The 19112-nt window shown below is 50.2% G+C and overlaps 1 protein-coding gene across 1 annotated transcript in view; it reads right to left on the reverse strand.

Moving 5' to 3' along the window:
- Positions 1-688: 688 nt before the first annotated feature.
- astn1 (astrotactin 1) overlaps positions 689-19112 on the reverse strand; it is a gene marked incomplete at its 5' end in the record, with an annotated part of 346128 nt that continues 327704 nt past the window's right edge. The window contains 3 exons of the mRNA XM_080010501.1: positions 689-1378; positions 15720-15903; positions 18023-18123. Coding sequence (XP_079866627.1) covers positions 1141-1378; positions 15720-15903; positions 18023-18123 — 523 coding nt within the window. The 3' untranslated portion in view covers positions 689-1140. The remainder of the gene's footprint in view (positions 1379-15719; positions 15904-18022; positions 18124-19112) is intronic.

Consider the following 19112-nt stretch of genomic DNA (forward strand, 5'->3'; position numbering starts at 1 on the left):
GGCACCTTCTCAGTCCCTGCTGCCCCCCCCCCCGCCCCATCCATCACCTGTTGTACACCTATTTACAGAGGGAAACCGCCTTACTGTGCTATAATCTGACGCGTTACACCAAACCGTCTTTGCTGCCTATACAAGTATCTACAAGCGTTGGTTTAGTGTTCACAGGAGGCCGAGACAAAAACAGAGAATAACGGAAAAATTTAGTTTTCTCCGGCATCAACCTCCAGCGCGGACGGCGCACATTTGAATGAAAAACAAAACAAAAAAAAAAAAACAAAGAAGCGGTTTTAAAATGTTAAACTTGCGATTCACGACAGAAACATCAAATGAAGGCTCGTCGGCGGTGACGCGGCTCCGGAACGTTTGGGAAATAAGAGCGAGAAATACCCTCACGCGATTTTGGCAAGCGTTGCTTTCAACATTTAGAGACGTAAAGTAAGAAGCTGAGCCGTACGCAGCTTGAAGTGGGTTAATACCTGCGCAAGAGCCTAGTCGCAAAATGCATACTAATAATACTACTACATTCAGTAAGTTACATGGTGTAAATCATACGATCAGACAATATACAGAGTACGGGGGAAGGGTTCATCTAGAATCTCTGTTCCTCCAGTGTGGTCGACGTCACTTCGTTCAAATCAACGCGGACGCCTTTGCAAATCACGGACGTTGTTTCCGCTGCTGCTGAGGCTCCGCTCTATACTAACGCTTTCCTGCATAACTATGGTGTAAATGATAAAATGTAGGGGTTTTTCAGACCCTTTCAGTTTGGAGAGGTTTTGCACCAACGTCTAAAGCGCGCAACCGGGACGTCGCGCCGGCACATCCGGGAGAAATCTTCTAAACCACAATCGTAATCATCAGCAGTGACATAAAGGAGGAATTTTTTTTTTCGAAAAGTGTCCCTTTTCCCTCACACTTGGAATGACCGCCGTCGCACAAGGGGACAAAGGAGAAAGGTTTCTGAATTATTAATCATCATCATCATTACGTCTGGGACAGGCACAAAGGGGTTTGACGTTTAACCGTTTCACCATTTGGCACTGAATTTTTTACGGAGAATCTGCTCGTTTCCGGATGAAGCGACGGAGGCGGTGCCGCGGGACGCCTCCCACGATGCTTTTCCTGTGCGTTCCGGCGGGCTCAGAGCTCCTTGGGCTCTCCGTAGTCGTTGTACATGACGGTGAGCGTCTGCTCCTCGCAGGCCTTGCGGACGTCCTGGCCCAGGTCCACCCAGTTCAGCCCGAAGGCCTTGGTGTCGGTGTAGCGGCAGGACAGGAACTTGAGGGACATCCGTCGCAGGCCGATCTTGGGCTCCTGGAGGAGGCCCCTGCACCAGCCGGAGAGCTCGTTCAGCTGGGAGAGGATCAGGCCCGCCTTCCTGCGGAGGGGGGAGAGAGAAGAACGGCGACCGCCGAGGGATTAGAGCGACGCTTCAGAGTGTTTATCTGCGTTTTAACGCGTGCGTTCGCTGCCGACCTGGACAGCGGCTTCACACAGCCTCCCACTTGGAGTGGAGACATGCTTGTGTGTGTGTGTGTGTGTGTGTGTGTGTGTGTGTGTGTGTGTGTGTGTGTGTTTGTGCGTGCGTGCGTATGCATGCGCGCGTATGCGTGGGAGTTTCATTCATATCGGATTAGCTATCACCTTGGCCCTCCTTCGGCCGCAGACGGACCAAATTCGGTTTGGAAACGTCAAATCAGATTGGGCAGAATTGCATTATGGACCGCCGCCATGTGAAACACACGCAGACTTGATGAGTCGCTGAACACGGGGGCCAATGACGTGAGGCCGAAGATAAGAGGAGACACGCGTTACATAAGACCATCACCGGGTTACGTAAGGTCGCTCCGAAGGCCTCGCGGTTACGCCACCTGCCATGTCGAGAATGCTCCAAAGGTGGAAAAATCCCCCGCTTCGGAAAAATCCCACCCCTGCCATGTTTTCGCGCCGGCACTCGCACGCGAGCCCAGTCAAAAACGCCCGTCGCTCCGAGCTCCGGGTCGTCGATTGGTGAGCGAATCCGGGCGGTCCGCACGAAATCCCGGCACAGAGTTTTACGTTCTGATTCTCCCACCTCTGACTTTTTTCCGCTACTGAGCCCGTGTGGGTCTGGCTGCCGCCTCTCCATGCCTGCTGCTGCACGTGGGGCCCGGTGCGCTCGGACTGTTGCCTGGTCGTTGTGTTTTTCGACATCCGACGGAGTCAAAGCCCCGGTTTGAGACGCTTGAGACGATGGCTCCGGCAGCAGAATGCGTGTGGCCTTCAGCGACGGCCTTCTCACGCCCGTCAGTACTCTCCTCAAACAGATGTCTGTACTCACTCTGCGTGACGCACACAAGGTCCTGGTGTGTTTGGTCATTTATGCTGGTTATATATCACTGTGAGACGTAGGTGCTGTTCCTGTGCGCTCTGTCAACGGGGGTTCAATTCCTTTGTGCTGTTCTAGGCACTTTAACTTATTTTGCTACGAGGGTGATGTCACTGTGATGTCAGCGTGATATTTGAGTGATGTCACCATGATGTGACCATGCTATCCGGGTGTCCTCACCCTCACGCCACCTTGATGTCACTGTGATGTCACCGGGATGTCAAGGTGATGTCACCATGACATTGCAGCAATGTGGCCTGACTGTCCACTTTCCCACAGTTCTTGAGTGGAAAAGGAAACATCAGAGTTATATTTTGTGACTAGAGGGGAAACAGGAGACGCTACTAACTGCTGCTGCAAAACTACTGAACTCTGCTCAACTGTTCTCGCGGCAGCAGCGTGGAATATCTTTAACAACGCACGTAAATCTGGAGACGGAGACGGCGTTCACTGACCACTTCCTGTTTGAAGGAACTGACTGTGCAAGGTGCACGATTACTGGTTCCTTCCAGGTTTAAAGCAATGAAAGCAGTGGCAGCACACATTTTAGGTAGGGATGACACATTTGAAAAAAAAAAAATATATTTTAAAGGAAATATAATGAATGAATGGCCCTGGCAAGTCAGGGACTGGTCGTGCGAGGGGAAAAAGAAGCTAATGTCATGGAGACACAGCGAGAGAGCGTTGAATTCCTTCAAACACGGTCTCAACCTGCCCGGCGGCCAGAGCAGCCCAGCTGAAAAATCATCCCCGCTGGAAACTGGATGCCAACGGGCCACATAAACACAGCTCCTGGGGACGCGCGGTGCCATTAAAAACCGCTGAGCCCAGTCAAGCAAGCCCGTTGGCCGGTCGCGAAGAATTGGCAGCGAGGTCCGAAAAAAAAAAAAAAAAAAAAAGGTTTTCTTCATTCCACAGAAATAGTTTGGCCTGGTGCTCGAGCCAAACCAGCACCTCTTCGCCTGCAGTCTCCGCGACCCGCCAAGCCACAAGTCTGCCGGTCAGGCACAAGTCGCCATGGATACGGCACACAGCTACTAATGAGCTGATGACATTGACAAGTACTCAGGCTATACGCAGCGCACACTGAGCCAGAAACGGTGGGAGGCCTGCAAGCCTGCAGCAACCATCTTTCTTTTTTTTTTTGGGGGGGGGGGGGGGCGGTGAAACCGTTTTTAATATTCAACATTATAAATGTTATGCAGATAAAATACTTAAGCTCTCCTAGAGGTTTGCTGTATTTCTTAAATGTTGGTTTCCATCATTTATAAGACCTCGCCGAAGGCTTTAGCGCCGAGAAATGTACCGCCCCGCCGCAGCTGTGCGTCGATGCATTCCGATGGGGCAAACGTTTAGGCCTAAAAACAAAACAAAAAAAACCAAAACTCAAATCGAAAAAGGGAACAAACAACACAAGCACGCAACATGGTCACACGCGTCTTAATGCCACTCCTCCACGAAGCCGCGACATTTTGCGGGACCGTGCGAGAATAAAACCCCCGAAACGCCCCTGAAGCAGAGCGTTCGGCGAGGCTGTGCCCCCAGGGTTTTACAAATGACGGGGAGCGACGTTACCGAGACCCCCGGGGTTTTAGAAACGGCAAATCCGTCCCGTCCTGCTTGCGCCCCCCGCGCTCCACGGTGTTGCATTATAAATTACCCGGCAAGAATCGTAAAACAGTTAAATTGTGATATCTGTGCCATCAAAACCTCATTCCGTGACATCTCTAGCGACAATATTGTTCCTGTAAATTATAACGCGTAAAAACAGCCTCGACGTCCACAGGACTTTCCGTGTGTGGGTTGTTTTTGGCCTCCCTCCGTGTTTTATATACCGTATTATATGAAGAGACTTCTGACGAGTTGACATCGTTTGCAGTAGCCCGCGCTGCGGAGATAACTAGCAGGGTCAATATTTTGCATCGGCCGTTGGATTATTGTTGGAATGGAAGCGTATTTTGAATGCTGCAGTCATGTGCGCGGGGACGCTTAACAGGGGTTACGTTCTCTTCGCAGATGCCTGTCTGGTCGGCCATAATAATAACACAATATATCATCTGTCCTGGACGCTCTGAAGGGGGGTGGGGGGGTGGGGGGTGGGGGGGGGGAGAAAATTGATGGAATTTTAATGATGTCAGTCTCCTCAGACATTCTGTCTTAAAATGAGAGCCGCGCCGGTCGTAGCGCCATGCCATTCAGATCATTTTTCTGAGACCTGCTTGTGTTCCTAATATTTCACCGCAGATTTCAGCGGTTTGTGGAAGTCTGGATATTTATTTGTTTAAAACAAAGAGAGAGAGAAAAAAAAAAAAAAAAAAAAAAATCCGCGAGGTGGGGGGAGAAAAACGTTTTCAAAGGGGTCCAAACGGCAACGCACGGGAGTGGAAAATAGGTTTTCCGAGGCACGGCGTGTGTGAAGGAATCAAAGGGCGGCAGGAGGGACTCAAAATAAATCCCCAAAAAAAAAAGTTTTTGACCCTCTCCTCCGGATTTCCATCCTGCCACGGATCGAGGCGTGAACTCGACCTGCTCCGCATCTCAACTCACGCTTTGGGCCGAACGAACAAACGCTGCCCGCAGTGCTGCCCACAGTGCTGCCCGCAGTGCTGCCCACAGTGCTGCCGCGCCTTCCGACCTCGGCTCCGCGCGACGAAGTACCCAATTCGCACGCTCGGCCCAGCCGCTGCAGTTCAGGCCGCACGACCTCATTTTGGAACGTCACCCTTGTCGGTCGGTCCCAGAACTTGGAGCGTGGGACATGTTTTCTGCTTCTTCTTCCGTTTTACAATCGTTCCGGAGCCAGCGCGGCTTATCGTGCGCGTCACAATTCACGTCCGGGCCTGTGAGTAACGAATTGAGGCTGAGAAGGAATCCTTCCCGTTCCACTTTTGAACTCTTTTTACACGTCACCACGCGTGGGGGGGTGGTAAAATAACGGAGAACCCCCCCCCCACATGGCATCCATCCTTGGTGCCGCGGTACAAGTGCCACCTGTGCTGGGCTCCCACCCCCGGCGGAACGCTCCGAACGCGGCGACCAGCGAGCCTCCATGGGGGCCGCCTCCGCCTTTTTGCACTGTGGGGATGAGGCCCGTGAGCGGATTTTCCTCTTTCCTAATAAGAAGAAAAAAGGAAGAGGAGGAAAAAAAAAAAAGAGAGAGAGAGAGAGAGAGAGAGAGAGCAAAGTAAACAGTCCACAGTGGTTATGATTGTAATTTCCTGAGAGAAAATTCCAACCATAACAACACTTATTATCGCGAGGCAATCGTCTGATTGGAGAGACTGTCGCGAAGAGGAAAAAAAAAAAAAAGAAATGAGACAATTTATAAATATATATATCTATATATTTTGTTTTTCTCAGTTCACCGTGGGGCATGGAGTCCAACCAAGGACAAGACGAGGGTTTGCAACGGTAAAAGATTGAGGATTTTCTGTTTCTCCGAGCCAGAGCGTCTACTATTTCTAAGTCAACAGCCGAGCGACGTGCCTCTCGGTGATGGGTCCTCCCCCGGCGATGACACCGTCTGGGCCTCCGAGTGTGTGCGTGCATGTGTGTGTGTGTGCGCGCGCGCGGGGTGCTGCTGTCAGGCCTTGGACCGAGCCGACCAGACCTTTTCGGGTACGTTTGTGTTTCCAGTTAAATCCGTCACGCGATGTTGCCTGAAGACGCAGGGCGGCGCGAGCGTCCTCGTCCAGGGAGTCGCGTCACCGCAACGCGAGACGCCGTGTTATTTGTTTCGGGAAAGACAGGGGATCGCCACGAAGGCAGATAACGCCGCCGCGCTCCGTTCACTCGCCTCCGAGCGCCGGGAACCGGGTTTGTTTTGAGTCCCCCTGCGACGATTGGGGACGCCGCTATCTGTGTTTTGACAAACCTGCCGGTGCTCCAGTGCTTGCGACACGGAAGACTCTGGCCAACTGGAGAAGCTCTGAAGAAAGCCGAGGATGTTCTTTCTATTTTTGGAGTGTGTGCGTGCCTGACGATGGCGCTTTTGATCACATATCTGTACGATCGGGTGCGCCGACCTCTCCTGGCTGGTGCGTCCTTGCATTTGCACATCGCACTACTTTCAGTCAGATGTCTGTTTTGGGTATTTGTATTATTGGTCCCGTACACGAAGACCCAACCCTGCACCGGCCTCTCCACCCTCTAAAGGCGGAGGCATACTTAAAATGAAGTGGAACTATTTGACAAAAAAAGGACGCAATCGGAGCAAGAGAAGAACCAAATGAGCCGCCATTAGGGTTCTTTCGGTGTTTCCCGTGCGGGCCGCCCAAGGCGAACTTTAGCCTTTGCCTTTTCCTCGCTCTGAGAGCTCCCTCTGAGAGCTCCCCCTCGTCGTGATTGGTCCAAATGCCCTCGCGTCCTGGCCTTTTTCTGTTTTTTTCCATCTTGAAAGACACCAAAGCCACTGCCGCCTCCTCGCTCTGTCGTATTCCTGCTTCTTTCACCGCCACCATTGTTGTATTGCTGTTTTTTCCTGTTTTCGGCAACTCGCTCCGGAAATAGGTGTCACGGAATCGCTCTGCGCCCCCTAGTTGCAAGGAATGACGTATCGAGACGAAAATGGAGTTCTTAATGAGTATTCTGACAACGGTGCTCTGGGACATGTTCTACTGTGGTTCTTACGTCTTTTTTCTCATGTTTTTGTGAAGTATGCCGCTGCCTAAAGGATCTTCACCTGTTCAGCCTCAAATACCGTCCCAAAAACCTTTGACTCTGCCGGTGTTATTTGGCCCTAATGGAGACTTTGCTGATATGTACTTGTTGTGTGTTGCTTTGGGCAAAAGTGGTCGGTCAGTGCAGTCATCTGTGTGTGTGTGTGTGTGTGTGTTCGGTTGCTGTGCTGCTTCGTCTACGTGAAGTCGATCCTCTCTCTGGAGGCCGAGATAACAGCGGTGTAGGACAAGAAACAAACAAAGAGGATACAGTTTCCGCCCGATATACTTATCTTAGACTTGAGCGACGACAAAACACATTCAAACTGTTTTTTCTCTGTGCCTTAAGGCCGTTTAAAAGGCAGCTGATGGAAGGTCAGGCTGCGGGCTCGTAATAATGCAGCGCTTACTCATCCTATTCCACAGTTGAGCCCTGCACTTTAAAGTGGAAATCCATGGAGATCGTCTGTGTTCGGTGGATTACGCTTCAAATTCCTTAATTCCTTTCAGAACTGCAACGGATTTTTTTTTTTTTTACCCCAACGTCCAGGTTTTTGGTCCGATACTTTTGTCAAAGCTGTGCCTTCTTCTGGTCAATTGATTTGTTTTGTTTTGTCTTGGTCACTTGGCCACCAACCACGGATACAGCACAGAGCGGAGCACATGAATAACACAAATACATTTAATGCCTGTTTCCTATGAAGTGCCAGCTAAATAAATATGGGATGATTAAATAAATAAAAATATATAAATATAAATAAATAAATATGAGGATTTCTTTAAGCATAATAATCTGATGGATTTCCACTTTAAACTTGGTCTTGAATTAAGCTCAGCTCGGTCTGAGCCTTGATCTCAACATGACCCTGCGCTCGTATCCAAACTCTTACAAACTGCAAAGCAACGATTGATAAATTTGTACAATAGCAGAATGATGACAGAACATTTTTAAAGTCAGTTTTTTTCTCTGTCCTTTTCCAGTTAGTCCCACCTCCGTTCTGCCATCAGCCAATGAATCAACCAGATCTGGATGCTGACCGATGTTATGGTGCACGGTTGCCAACATCAACATCCAGCTTGAAAAAGACCAAACTTTGAATGACCATTGTTTTTTTCTGCTGAGTATTTTTGGACCTGACCAGACATCACTTTCATCCATTAAACTGTTCATGGAATGTCACGTCAGTCCGCAGCTCCTGGCCGGGGGGGATTTCAACACTGGAACATTAGGTCCGTTAAAGCTGCCTACGATAATGTGATATGTCTTTTATTAGGGCAAAAATCTGCACAATGAGAGGCAACGAGAGGCTTTGAATTTGTCATTTCCGAGCGTCCGTGCACTGGTTAGTACAAAACCCAGGAAATCTTTCAATGCAATTTAATGTGGGTTCAAACAGGAGCCAACCCAGTGAGCTTTGCTGCTGAAACGACGATGAAAAAGAGATTTAAAAAGGCCTCGCACACATTTGAGATATGCAAGGTCTGTTGACTCTGCTGGAAATCGTTCATTCAGTCTGCTCCCGGGTCCGTATGGGTCCGCATGGTCCTGGGACCCCGACGGGGACATGAGCCTGGCCGGGTGTGCTCGGTGTGGGTTCCCTATGTGGTCTCCTTCAGTGTTGAGGGGACTCCCGTCATCTCACATGGCTGTTCGGGAATCTGTTTTCTGGCGCTGGGGGGCCAGGCTGTGGGTTGGGGGCCGTCTGCCGTTGTCTGTTCTCAGTTGGCAGGCGCCACGGCTGGCGGCTGGTCAGGTGCCTGATGGGGCATGGTCGGGTCTGGGGCGGGGTACCACGTGGCCTACTGACACGGTTTCCCACGCAATCCTCCTCATATCCTCAATCCTCCTCCTCCTACGCTGATGATACACAGCTTTTTCTCAGCACCTCACCATCCACTCAGCTCCCCCCACAGTCTCGGGTCAACTGCCTTCAAGCCATAAAAACCTGAATGACAACTAACCTACTCCAACCCAACAGCAATAAGTCAGAGCTCATGGTTGTGGCCCCAAAGCCGCTGCTCCGGAAGGTTGGAGATGTCCTCCGACCTGTCGACGGCTGTTCCATCAAAACATCTCCCGAGGTCCGCAACCTGGGTGTTATCCTGGACTCCACCCTCTCCTTTCAGTCACACATCAGATCCATCACCAAGTCCGCCTTCTATCACTTCAAAAACATTTCCCGTCTCCGTCCCTCACTGTCTGACTCTGTGGCAGAAATCCTCATCCACTCTTTCATCACCTCCCGGTTGGACTACTGTAACGGAGTCCTGTCCGGGGTTTCCAACAAAGCCCTGACAAGGCTCCAGTATGTGCAGAACTTAACTGCCAGGGTTCTCACTTACACTAAGCCCTGGCAGCACATCACCCCCATCCTCATCCACCTCCACTGGCTCCCGGTCAAGTTCCGCATCTCCTACCAACTCCTCCTCCTCACATACAAATCCCTTCACACAATTGCCCCCCAATACCTGTCCGACCTCCTCCACCAGCACAGTCCATCCCGGAACCTGCGGTCCTCAGACATGGGTCTGATGTCCGTCCCCCGTACCAGACTACAAACTTTCGGGGACAGAGCCTTCAGCGTGGGAGCCCCCGACCTCTCTCCTCCTCCCTCCGTAACGCCCCGCCCCTGGACACATTCATGACAACCCTCAAGACCCACCTTTTCACCATGGCCTTTCCCCATTAGTTAGTTTATCTATCCCTTTGTTTTGTTTGTTCCTGTACCTCTCTCCCTTAACCCCCCCCCCCCCCCCCCCCTCCTATAAAGCGACCTTGGGTTTTTTGAAAGGCGCTATACAAATTTGAGTTATTATTATTATTATTATTATTATTATTATTATTATTATTATTATTATTATTATTATTATTATTATTATTATTATTTTACTGCAGTCCTGCGTTGATCTGGTTGCGCTTCACCTATTCCTCCAAGTGCCAGGACTTAAAGTACTCAGTCCATACACCACACAATAGGCCTCGGGTTAGCGGAACGGGTGGGGTGCGAGCTATGTGGGTAGGGATGTGGGGGGCAGCAGTGATCTTGCCTGTAACGCTGTTGCCCTGGCGTGCTTCACGTCTGTCCAGCAATTTTACTACCACTCATATTAGGTTAGAACACATACAATGTACACACCCACACAAATTTTACTCCAAGCAACACTCCACCAGACCAGGGCTGCGGGGAATCTGGGTTCAACATGCTTGGAGGGCTCACACCCCCACACCTCGCAATTTTAACTGCATTTACCACCAGTGCACATTGAACGCTGGGGTTTCCAGGAGGCGGGAGGCTGGTGGGTTAGTGTGGGAGCGTGGTTGGCCGGGGGAGCGACCAGCTAAGCCCCCTGCCGGCTGGGTTTGGGTGGTGGAGGGGCCACATATCTGGCTCTCAGCAGGCTGGCTATCTGGCTGTCTGCGGGTGTCGGAGGGCTGACATCGGGGTCCTGCTGAGCGCACTCGGCTACGTGGGCTTGTGGCCAGGTGGGGCATTCGGCCGGTTGTTGTATGGCAGGCCTCGCCTTTCCACGTGGTGTTGGTGGGCATGGGGGATGTTTCTCGCGGGGTGTCGGTCTGTCAGCACGGGACCTGGCCCCGGGCCTGTGGTCAGTGACAGCAGACACACCCACATGTGCGTCTGATGCCTGCACATGGGGGTGGAAGGTTTGTGTGCGCTTCAGGAGTGCAGAGTCTCCTCGCGCTCTCTGGGATAGTTTTACGCTCCTCTGGGCCATGCGTGGATGGTTGCGCAGCCTCCCGGCTTCTCCAGAGGCTGGGGGGTCTTCTGTGGCTGCAGGGCGCGGTTCTCCGGGCTTTCCCTGCAGTCGTGAAGTGTCTATATATCTGCTGTTGGAGCACTACGATATAATTCCGACCTCATACACCAGAACTAATTGGGACAAGTCCTGTGCACTTACCGGTGGACACATCACACACACACACACACACACACACCCACACACACACACAAAGACGGACTCATCACAGGCACACACACACACCACCAGCATCTGCCTCGAACACACCCCCCAACACCCTCCTGGTTACATCCTTCTCCTTTTCTCCCTCATATACTGCCATAACTACAGTATGACAGGAAGAGGCCATGCGCCGTCATTTCTGTTCCAGTTTTCCTGGACTTAATTTACTCTGTTTTTTCAATACATGTTGTCATCTGATATTTCTATGTTCATGTTTTTCGATGTACATGTTGCTGTTTGTTTCTATGTTCGTGTTTTTCCATGTACATGTTGTTGTTTGTTTCTATGTTCATGTTTTTCCATGTACATGTTGTCGTTTGTTTCTATGTTTATTTGTCTCACCCCTGGTGATTCTCCCTCTTGGAGTAGTAATGATGATTAGTTGTCTAAAGACCAAAACATGGTGAGATGGTTCTCCAAAGAGGGGGATTGGTGGTGGTTGTGTGTAACAAAAAGCTGTGCTCCCATCATCCCACAGGTCGTCCACAGGACAGAGTTGTTGCAGCAGTTGTTGATGATTAAAGAATGAATAAATAGTGTCATTACAGGTGGAGAAGTTGAACTCCACTTGCAGACTAACTCTGTCCTAGATGCAATGACACAAATACTCTGTGTTGTATGCCCAGCAGGCTGACAGCACAGCTAAAAAAAACAAAACCAAAAACAAAAGCATATAAAAAAACAATAGAGGATTCAACTCAAACACACCAACCCCTAGTGGACCGCTGCTCCATTGACGTAATAGCGACAAATACGTTGGGAAACGGACCGGAAGGCATGTCACAATCTCTCAACAGGAACGGGAAGAAGTTGTTGCCATAGCAACTTGTAAAACGACATATTCGGTATGATTCTCCTCTGTTTATTTTTTTCCTTCTCCATCAATATTGAGTGCACATTCGGATTCACATCCGCTGCTGGAAATATTGCCTTGAGATTTCGAATTATGTCGCTTTGAAGGAATAATTGTACGTAGGGTTTAAATTGTTTAAAAAAGTAAAAAAATGCCACGATCGGCTTTCCAGAACAGGGACACGGGGATCGCTGCTGTATTTGACTGATGATAATTAAAGACTGTTCTCCAACCCAACACATGCTGATGTTGGGGATTAATTTCATTTGGGGATGTCAGGGATTTGGCCTGTGTGTTTTCAGAAAAAAAGCAGACGAACACCAATATCAGTTGCATCTCCTGGCCAGAGGAACTGAAAATATAGTAAAGTACTTCCTCACAGTATAATGTATATAAAAGTGTCCCATCAATCACCAGTTCAGTTGTATAAATCCTCCTCTGATGGCATGGTTTGTCTTTTTACCTCAAATGCACCTCTTTTTTTTTTATATTTGGTTTATTTATTTTTTTGTTTCCTTCTCCGAGGTGCTTTTATTAACATTAATCATGCCCCCCGGCTCTCAATGTGAGTGTAAGTGTGTAGTTTAATGGAACACTTTCAGACCCAACTCCACGAATTACATCAACTCTTTCCAACACGGTCACAATTAGAAAACGACCTTCCATTATGAGGCTGGAGCGAGAGAGCAGGAAAGAGAGGGAGGGAGGGGGGGGGGTGGGGGAGAGTGAGAGGGAGAGAGGGAGGAATAGATGGACGGACAGACACTTCGATAGAAAAATAGATGGATAGATGGATAGATAGATAGAACGATAGATAGATAGACAGACAGACAGACAGACAGACAGACAGACAGACAGACAGACAGACAGACAGACAGACAGACAGACAGACAGATAGATAGATAGATAGATAGATAGATAGATAGATAGATAGATAGATAGACAGACAGACAGACAGACAGACAGACAGACAGACAGATAGATAGATAGATAGATAGATAGATAGATAGATAGATAGATAGATAGATAGATAGATAGATAGATAGATAGATAGATAGATAGATAGATAGATAGAGAGATAGAGAGATAGACAGACAGACAGACAGACAGACAGACAGACAGATAGACAGACAGATAGACAGATAGATAGACAGATAGATAGACAGATAGATAGACAGACAGATAGACAGATAGACAGATAGACAGATAGACAGATAGACAGATAGATAGACAGATAGATAGATAGATAGATAGACAGATAGATAGATAGATAGATAGATAGATAGACAGACAGATAGATAGATAGATAGATAGATAGATAGATAGACAGACAGACAGAGGGACAGACAGATCGACAGATCGACAGATAGATAGATAGATAGATAGACAGATCGACAGACAGATAGACAGATGGACAGATAGATAGATAGATAGATAGATAGATAGATAGATAGACAGATAGATAGATAGATAGATAGACAGATAGACAGATAGATAGACAGATAGACAGATAGATAGATAGATAGACAGATAGACAGATAGATAGACAGATAGATAGATAGATAGATAGATAGACAGATAGATAGACAGATAGATAGATAGATAGATAGATAGACAGACAGACAGACAGATAGATAGATAGATAGATAGATAGACAGACAGACAGACAGACAGACAGACAGACAGACAGATAGATAGATAGATAGATAGATAGATAGATAGATAGATAGATAGATAGATAGACAGACAGACAGACAGACAGACAGACAGACAGACAGACAGACAGACAGACAGACAGACAGACAGACAGACAGACAGACAGACAGACAGATAGATAGATGGATAGATAGATAGATGGATAGATAGATGGATAGATAGATAGATAGATAGACAGATAGATAGACAGGTAGATAGATAGACAGATAGACAGATAGATAGACAGGTAGATAGATAGACAGATAGATACATAGACAGATAGATACATAGACAGATAGATGGATAGAGAGACAGATAGAGAGATAGATAGACGGATAGGTAGATAGATAGATGAATAGATGGATAGAGAGACAGATAGACAGATAGATAGATAGATAGATAGATAGACAGACAGATAGATGGATAGACAGGTGATATTGCTTATTCAGACGGTGTTTACTCTCCTTCCATATTGACATGACATCACGAGTGACATCACTGTGAGCGCTTGCTCACTTCCATACGTGAGTAAGAGAAGTAAATGAACTTCTGAACTGAGGAGTGAGTTTGAATATCTTGGGCTCAGATGAGCTGCGCCCCCGTTCACAGACAGACAGACAGACAGACAGACAGACAGACAGAGAGATAGATAGATAGATAGACGGACGGACGGACGGACGGACGGACGGACGGACGGACGGACAGACAGACAGACAGACAGACAGACAGACAGACCACTTCTGTATTGGACACATGGCTCTGCTTACAATACCTGAAGTATTTCACATGACGACACGTATCCACACTTTCCTTCCTGCTCGTTACCGAATGGACGCAGTGACGTCCTATGGACAGCCCCCCCCCAAATCCCCCCAAAATCCGCTCGAGCGAGTTTCTCTTGTAAACCTAATTCACACAAACAGCCCATTACACTCAATCAGAGAGCCAAACACAAACTGCCGCTTTGATCGCTTAAAAAAAAATAAGACTTAAAATAAGGCCGTGTTCACAGACGGGCTGCGTAAAACACACTGTGGGCTCCATTGTTCCCCATTGGAAGGGCTGGGGGCGGGGGTGGGGGTGGGGGTGGGGGTGGGGGTGGGCGGGGGTGTTCGTGTGCATGCGTGCGTGTGTGTGTGTGTGTGTGTGTGCGTGCGTGTGCGCGTGGGTGCGTGTGCGTGTGTGTGTGGAGGGGGTCCTGGAACAGCCAGAAATTACCTTGAAACAACCTTGCGAGGGGAAAATGCTTCGGCTTTTTATAGGCTTGGGGTTTGGAGCGAGGACCACAGAGTGGCCTGTCGGCTCTCAAGGATCTGGGAATCCATCACCTCACGGCCGGCCCTGCCGGCCGGCCGGGGGGGGGGGAGGGGGTTGGGGGGCTGCCGCAGACTGTTAATGATAAGGGGCCGGGGCCCCCGTGACGCTGGAAATGAATCGAGTCCAACTTTCCTGGGGCGGCGGGGGTCCAGCGGATCTAGAAAAACACGATAATGGCTCCTGTCGGACACGGGGAATCATGGGGAACTATGAGTCGACGCGTTGCGAACGTCACGACCTTTAAACGTCCTTGCCAGGAGAAATTACTGATTTTGTTGCTTTTTTCCGCTCGCGAAATGAAATGACGCATGTTTCCTTGATACAGTTGAAGGCTCGGAGATATGCCTAATTAAACCTGTTTGCCGAGCACCCGTCCCAATGCTGAGAAGCTCACCTACGACAGTAGATTCATACCGATGGTTTATCTGATTAGGGACTGATAAAAACACTCGGAAAGATATTTGCCCGATGCATCATTTTTTAAACCACAAAAATAGAGATAAATTTGGGTTTTTTTTTTGTGTTTATCATTCTGAGTCATTCGGATACAACACCGGTATTTTAAACACAGAATTGGCATCAGCCTCCGTGGCATTTGAAGGTTTACTCCAGGTTGTTGTTTCATTGTCGAGAAATTTGCTTTAATTATAACAAAGCTGGAGCATTACGGGAGGTTGAGGATATTCTTTTTAGCGCGTGGCACTTCCACGTTATCTGACCGCCGGACCCAATCCCGCGCTCGTTCCCGCCCTTCACCACCGGGTGGCGGACGGACAGAACGGACCCGAGCGAGCGGCACGCGGGCGCCGCGGCAACGCGGCCGGGAGGACGGCTTTTTTTTTCGCACCTGGGCCCCAGCTCGTCCTCGCACCTCCAGGTGAACTCCCCGAAGCTCTCGTAGCGCTGGTTGTAGTGGTAGAGCACGCGGTGCAGGGTGGGCGCGCCCAGGTCCATCAGCGTGTTGTAGGCCGTCTGCTGCTCCTTCCCGCTGGTGTAGCCGTTGAACAGGTTGTAGATCTTGTCGGAGATCTCTGCGGACGGGGACGCAAGGGTTAGCGGAAGGGGAAGGGTGAGGGCGCCGGCTGTCTTGTACCCGCGGCGCGTCGGCGTGCGGCGGGCGCCGGGGGAACGACCGGCAACGCGCCGACCGGCGCCCCGATGGCGTAAGGTTTTTACCTCGGCAAACCGCGGCGGCCCGGGCGTGGCTCCGTCCCGCTTCTCCTCACCCTCCTCTCTCCCTACACGTGACTGCGCCTGACGGGCCGACGGTCCACTTCTGGGGCGGCCCGACTGCTGTTTTTGGTTGAAAAATTCTGCTTGTTGACAGTATTATTGATGGTAAAACTCCTTGAAACTAACAGCCGTCACGGTCATTAAAAGCGAAGGGTCCCTCAGAAGATGTACTCTTCCATTGTGCAACTCGCACTTGAACCCTTGCCCGTGTTCTTATTTTTCTGTTGGTTGAACGTATCGGAAAAGGGGGAGAGAGAAAAAAAAAAAATGATTGAGGAGGTCTTTGAAGGGGGGAAACTACTTTCCGGTTTCCCATATTTGCATGACGGCCTTTTACCGTCGTCTGAAAATGAAAAAAAAAACAAAAACAAAAAAAAACGGTGCCTCCAAAATCTGGACGTTGAGGGGCCGAGCTTCCATGAAGTCCAGGAGCCTCCAGGGGGCGGGACTGTGACCCTGCAGGTACAACACGTGTATGCGCAAAAGTAGCGGCAAACGTCGGGAGGTCTCCCCGAAAAAACGACTCTGGTGACAGTTAAAGTCACTCGTTGGAACACTCCCTGGGAGTTCGTGAAACCGTTGCCGCGGGCGGGGGTCTCCGTCGGTGGCAGCGGGCGTAGGTGGGGGGCCGCATCGCCACCCCCCCACCTGGAGGAGGAGGGCATGGCCCTCCAACGCGGTCGCGGGAGTGCTTGTTCAGGCCGGACGACTGGCCCCGCCGACATCACCGGCTCTAAGCTCTCCCCCCCGTTTTATGTCGGAGTAGAACTCCGATTCTACTCAAGTAGAGTAAGAAGGTATTTTTACTTTATTACTTTACACGGTCGGTAAACATCAACCGACTGCCCGAGCAGCCGTCACCTCCGCGGCGACGCCCGCGGCGACGCCCGCGGCGACGCCCGCGGCGACGCTCGCGGCGACGCCCGCGTTCCTCTGCTTTATCAGCCGCTGCCGCCGCCGAGCGATTTGGAAGCGGAAAGCGTCCGACACCGACTCCTCCGTCAACTTGTCTATGGTCACAGAACGCTGGCGCCGCTCGGGGACGGACGCGTCTTCCCGCTTCGCTCCTTCCCGCTTCGCTCCTTCCCGCTTCGCTCCTTCCTCCCCCCAAACGGGGGAACCTCGCAGCTCTGGTGGCGCTGAAATAATAGCGGCAATAATGAAAAAAAAAAACAACAAAAAAAACCCCCAATAACACGGATAATGTTCCGGATTCCAGAGCTGGCGTGCGACACGCGCCTCAGACGCTGGGAAACTCAGAGGATCTTTTTCTTTTTTTGCGGCGGGCGGCGGGCGGTGAGCAGCGGGCGGCGAGCAGCGGGCGGCGAGCAGCGGGCGGCGAGCGGCGGGCGGCGAGCGGCGGGCGGCGGGCGGCAGGCATCGCCATCAGCGCCGAGGCTTGTTTACGATGCCACACAATCAAAGTCATTGTTGCGTGCGCGGCGTTCCCCGCCACCTCCGCTCTTGCGCTGAAAGTGGGTTTATGGCTGTGACGCACGGCCGAGGCTCCCCTCCTCAACCCTCCTCTCCCCCTTCTCACCCCTCCTTACTCCCTCCCCTCCTCTCCCCCTCCTCTCCCTCCTCTCCCCCTTCTCACCCCCTCCTCTCCCCTTTCTCGCCCCTCCTCACCCCCTCCTCTCCCCCTTCTCACCCCTCCTTACTCCCTCCCCTCCTCTCCCCCTCCTCACCCCCTCCTCTCCCTCCTCTCCCCCTTCTCACCCCCTCCTCTCCCTCTTCTCACCCCTCCTCACCCCCTCCTCTCCCCCTTCTCACCCCTCCTCACCCCCTCCTCTCCCCCTTCTCACCCCTTCTCACCTCCTCCTCTCCCTCTTCTCACCCTTTCTCGCCCCCTCCCCTCCTCTCCCCCTTCTCACCCCTCCTCTCCCCCTTCTCACCCCTCCTCTCCCCTCTCCTCACCTTGGGCCTTGACGTCATCCACAGCAGGACAGGGGGTTTTGATGGTGACCTCGCTGGGGCTGGACCGACGCCCGGTATAGTCTACTGCCCACAGCCGAAACCTGCACACACACACACACACACACACACATACACACACACACACCCGCACGCATGCACACAGACACACACACACACACACACACACACACACACACACACACACACACACACACACACACACACACACACACACACACACACACACACACACGTCCTGTTATTGCATTGCTGTGGACAAGATGTCACAGGTGGAAAGTAACAAGTTACAACTACATTATCAAATGTAATAGAACTTGAATTGATAGAAAAAAGAACATGACTCGTACTTTTACCTCATATTTTATCATATTCTGACATGACTGAAGTACTATTTGCGCTATTTCTTTCCAATTTTGATAACAGTTACAGAAAAACATTTTTTATATTTATGGACTCAAAGGTCACAAGGATCTTTTTGAAATATTGAATTTCCAAAACCAGTCACAGTAAAGCATTTCTATAATATTATAATAACTACATATAAGGTAAAATTTGTAAACAAATGTTTAGCTCTTATTCGAGTCATTTTCCTCATCACTGCATCATCCCTGCAGCAGTGGAACTCTAACTGCAGTCGACCTCCAGCTCGTCAGGGCGTTGCTCGTCCCTTGTTTTCACCCCTTGACCGATGTGACAAACACAAGCACGAACACATCGCACACCATGAATAAAACCCGGGGCCAGAACAAATAGTGAGTGGTCAAATTAAATTGATTTGTTGGAGCCGTCCATCACAGTTAGAGCCTCAAAACCCGTATTTAAAGGGTCATTCGGTGGCACCTCCAAACCTCCCGGTCCCCGAAGCAACGAGGGAAGAACTTGAGAGAATAAAAAAAAAAAAACTCAATGTTGAAAACTGAATCAGTCCCGAGCAAAGAGCCAAAGGACAGTTCACTGATAACCACACACGAAAACAACAGCGGCAGAAAAAAGTACAAATGAGTGCGGGAGGGACTGAGCCTCAGCAAAGGGAGTGATTTTATTTGCTGCCATTAATGTGGCTCCCATG

This window comes from Zeus faber (assembly GCF_960531495.2).
Source record: "Zeus faber genome assembly, chromosome: 12".
NCBI lineage: Eukaryota > Metazoa > Chordata > Actinopteri > Zeiformes > Zeidae > Zeus > Zeus faber.